Source organism: Micropterus dolomieu, unplaced genomic scaffold, assembly GCF_021292245.1.
Source record: "Micropterus dolomieu isolate WLL.071019.BEF.003 ecotype Adirondacks unplaced genomic scaffold, ASM2129224v1 contig_1913, whole genome shotgun sequence".
Classification (NCBI taxonomy): domain Eukaryota; kingdom Metazoa; phylum Chordata; class Actinopteri; order Centrarchiformes; family Centrarchidae; genus Micropterus; species Micropterus dolomieu.
The window spans coordinates 1-2,418 of record NW_025730903.1 but is presented as its reverse complement, the minus strand read 5'-3'; the positions used below and the strand labels follow the sequence as shown (position 1 = coordinate 2,418).

Below are 2,418 nucleotides of genomic sequence, written 5' to 3'. Positions count from 1 at the left end.
CTCATCAAAAACATGACTTTGGTCTCCGTCCTCATCTGGACTCTCCTCTGCTTCACTCAGGGTGAGGAAAATCATTTTTCTGTGATGTGAAAATCATTTGGAGTGTAGCTGAGTTTCACCTCACCATCTCATGTCCAGTGTTTCTTCTCTCTCCTCAGGGTCTGTTGGACAAAATGTTGTTGTGACTCAGCCAGCAGCCAAATCAGTGCAGCTGGGTCAGACTGTCTCTATTGACTGTAAATCCAGTCCAAAGGTTGCTCACTACACTGGTTCACAATACTACCTGGCCTGGTACCAACAGAAAACTGGAGAAGATCCTAAACTTCTGATCTATGTAACAACAAGCAGATATTCTGGAATCTCCACCAGATTCAGTGGAAGTGGAGCAGGGAATGGAGTTGACTTCACTCTGACCATCAGTGGAGTTCAGGCTGAAGATGCAGCAGTTTACTACTGTCAGAGTTATCATTATATCAACAGTCAAGCTGTGTTCACACAGTGAAAAAGCGTCGTACAAAAACCTCCCTCAGTCAGACTGAACAGAAACTGAACTGACTGCTGCAGCTGGAAGCTACTGCAGAGACTGATACAGTTCACTGAGGACAAACACGATTTGTGATGCTCATTGCGTCTCCACCAGTTTTCCTCCTGAAGTTCAAACAGTCCTCCTCAACAAGCTGAAAGTTTCCTCAGATGAAGAGAACAGTTCCAGTGAAGAAGCCCAGTCAGACCATTAAAACCACAACAGCAGCAGAGTCAGCTCCACTGATGTAGAGACACAAACCAAATTCACAATATATCAAACATCAACGTCCACACATCACACTGAAATCTCAGGACACCGAAGCTCCATATCTGCAATGCAACAAATGTTTTCTGTGGCAGAAAAACTGACGCTATTCTGGGTCACAGTTCATACAGTACATGTCACTAAACAGCCTGTGACTGTCTAAAGGCAGAATTACATTTTGGTTTGGACACATTATTAGGCTAAAAATAATTTAGCCTAAAAATACAAATTACCAACAAAGAGAAACTAATGACAAAAAAATAAATATTCAAAACCCTGTTTTCACCTCCTGGACAAACAGATTGACAGAAGATAATGATATTTGAAGCAATTCAATGTGAATCAGATTCATTCTCTTCACACTGAGCTCTTCCTTAAAGGAGCTACGCTGCTCTTATTTCACCGTCTCGATTCATGCAGATCCACTCGGGTATTAGACACACAGACCTGAAACATTTGGCAGTAAAACATGACACTACCTGACCTGATAAGACCAAATTAGTATGAAAGAGGAACCCAGTATGACTTGGGCTCCGGGTCAGGTCTCAGTTCTTCAGGATCTGTGAAGACCTCACATCATATCAAGATCGTCAGCACTGGTCTTTATATTTAGTGTCTGAGAATGTAAGGTGCTCCAACAATCAGGACTTTAGTCTGTTAGATCCCAAGTTACCCCTGTCCAGGAGGTACTGCTCCAGATCACTGGTAAAAGGGTCAGATCCTCAGGCCTAGGGGTATTAACCTTTAGGTATAACTGGGAAGTGTTTAAGCTGGTTGTGAGGAGACTAGCCTAGCTTCTCACTGTCTTCATCTGGATGCTTTCCTGTTTAATCTGAAACAGCACCTGACCAAATATCCCTAAAGCCAAATACCCATGCCCATTAATGGTAGCTCTCTTGTCATTGTTCAGTGCACTTGGTATGGTTGCTATGACAATATTTAATGGCCAGGAAAATAGGCCACGAGGATATGTTAATTTATTTGGCTGGAGCAACTCATAAGAAACTTTAAAGATGTTGAATACACTATACCTAGTAAATTATTGCCTTGATGAAGAAACAATCTAAGTGTCTACAACTTGTACTTTAAATTAGGTTTTAGGATTTCACTCTTAAATTAAGAAAGAAAAATACACTCAATGATTAAAATTGATTTAGTCACTTCTAATGTTCAGTATCAATATCATCATAACATTAGTTAATCAGATAATGTTTTACTTCAAAACCATCTTTCATAGTCAATCATTTTACAGCTCATACATGTATTAAGTTTTGTGTCTCTAGATGGAAAGTATTTTACACTTCCCTTCACTCACTGTTACTCACACCTGATAAAAAGTTCCATTTTCCTTCATGCTGGTTTATGCATATAGAGGAATCTCAACTTTCTCAGTCTCATCTCTGTTCAGCTGCTGGAATTTGTGCCAAATATGTATTAACATAGAAATTTACATGTTTATTGACCAGGCACAGGTAATTTTGTGATAAAAATGCACAGGTGTTTATTATCTACATACATATACAAATGAAATCCATGTCCCTTGCTATTAAGCAAATGCAGCATGTAAAGTCAGCAGAGATTGAGTCTTGCGGGACACCTAGAATTTAACTGACAGTAGATGATGAATG

General features: G+C 39.8%; 1 gene segment (V, D, J or C); it reads left to right on the top strand.

Annotated features, from left to right (window-relative positions):
* The first annotated feature begins 6 nt into the window (after positions 1-6).
* LOC123964347 lies at positions 7-576 on the top strand. The segment is given in 2 exon segments: positions 7-61; positions 159-576. Coding segments are annotated over 2 exon segments (393 nt in total).
* Positions 577-2,418: the final 1,842 nt, after the last annotated feature.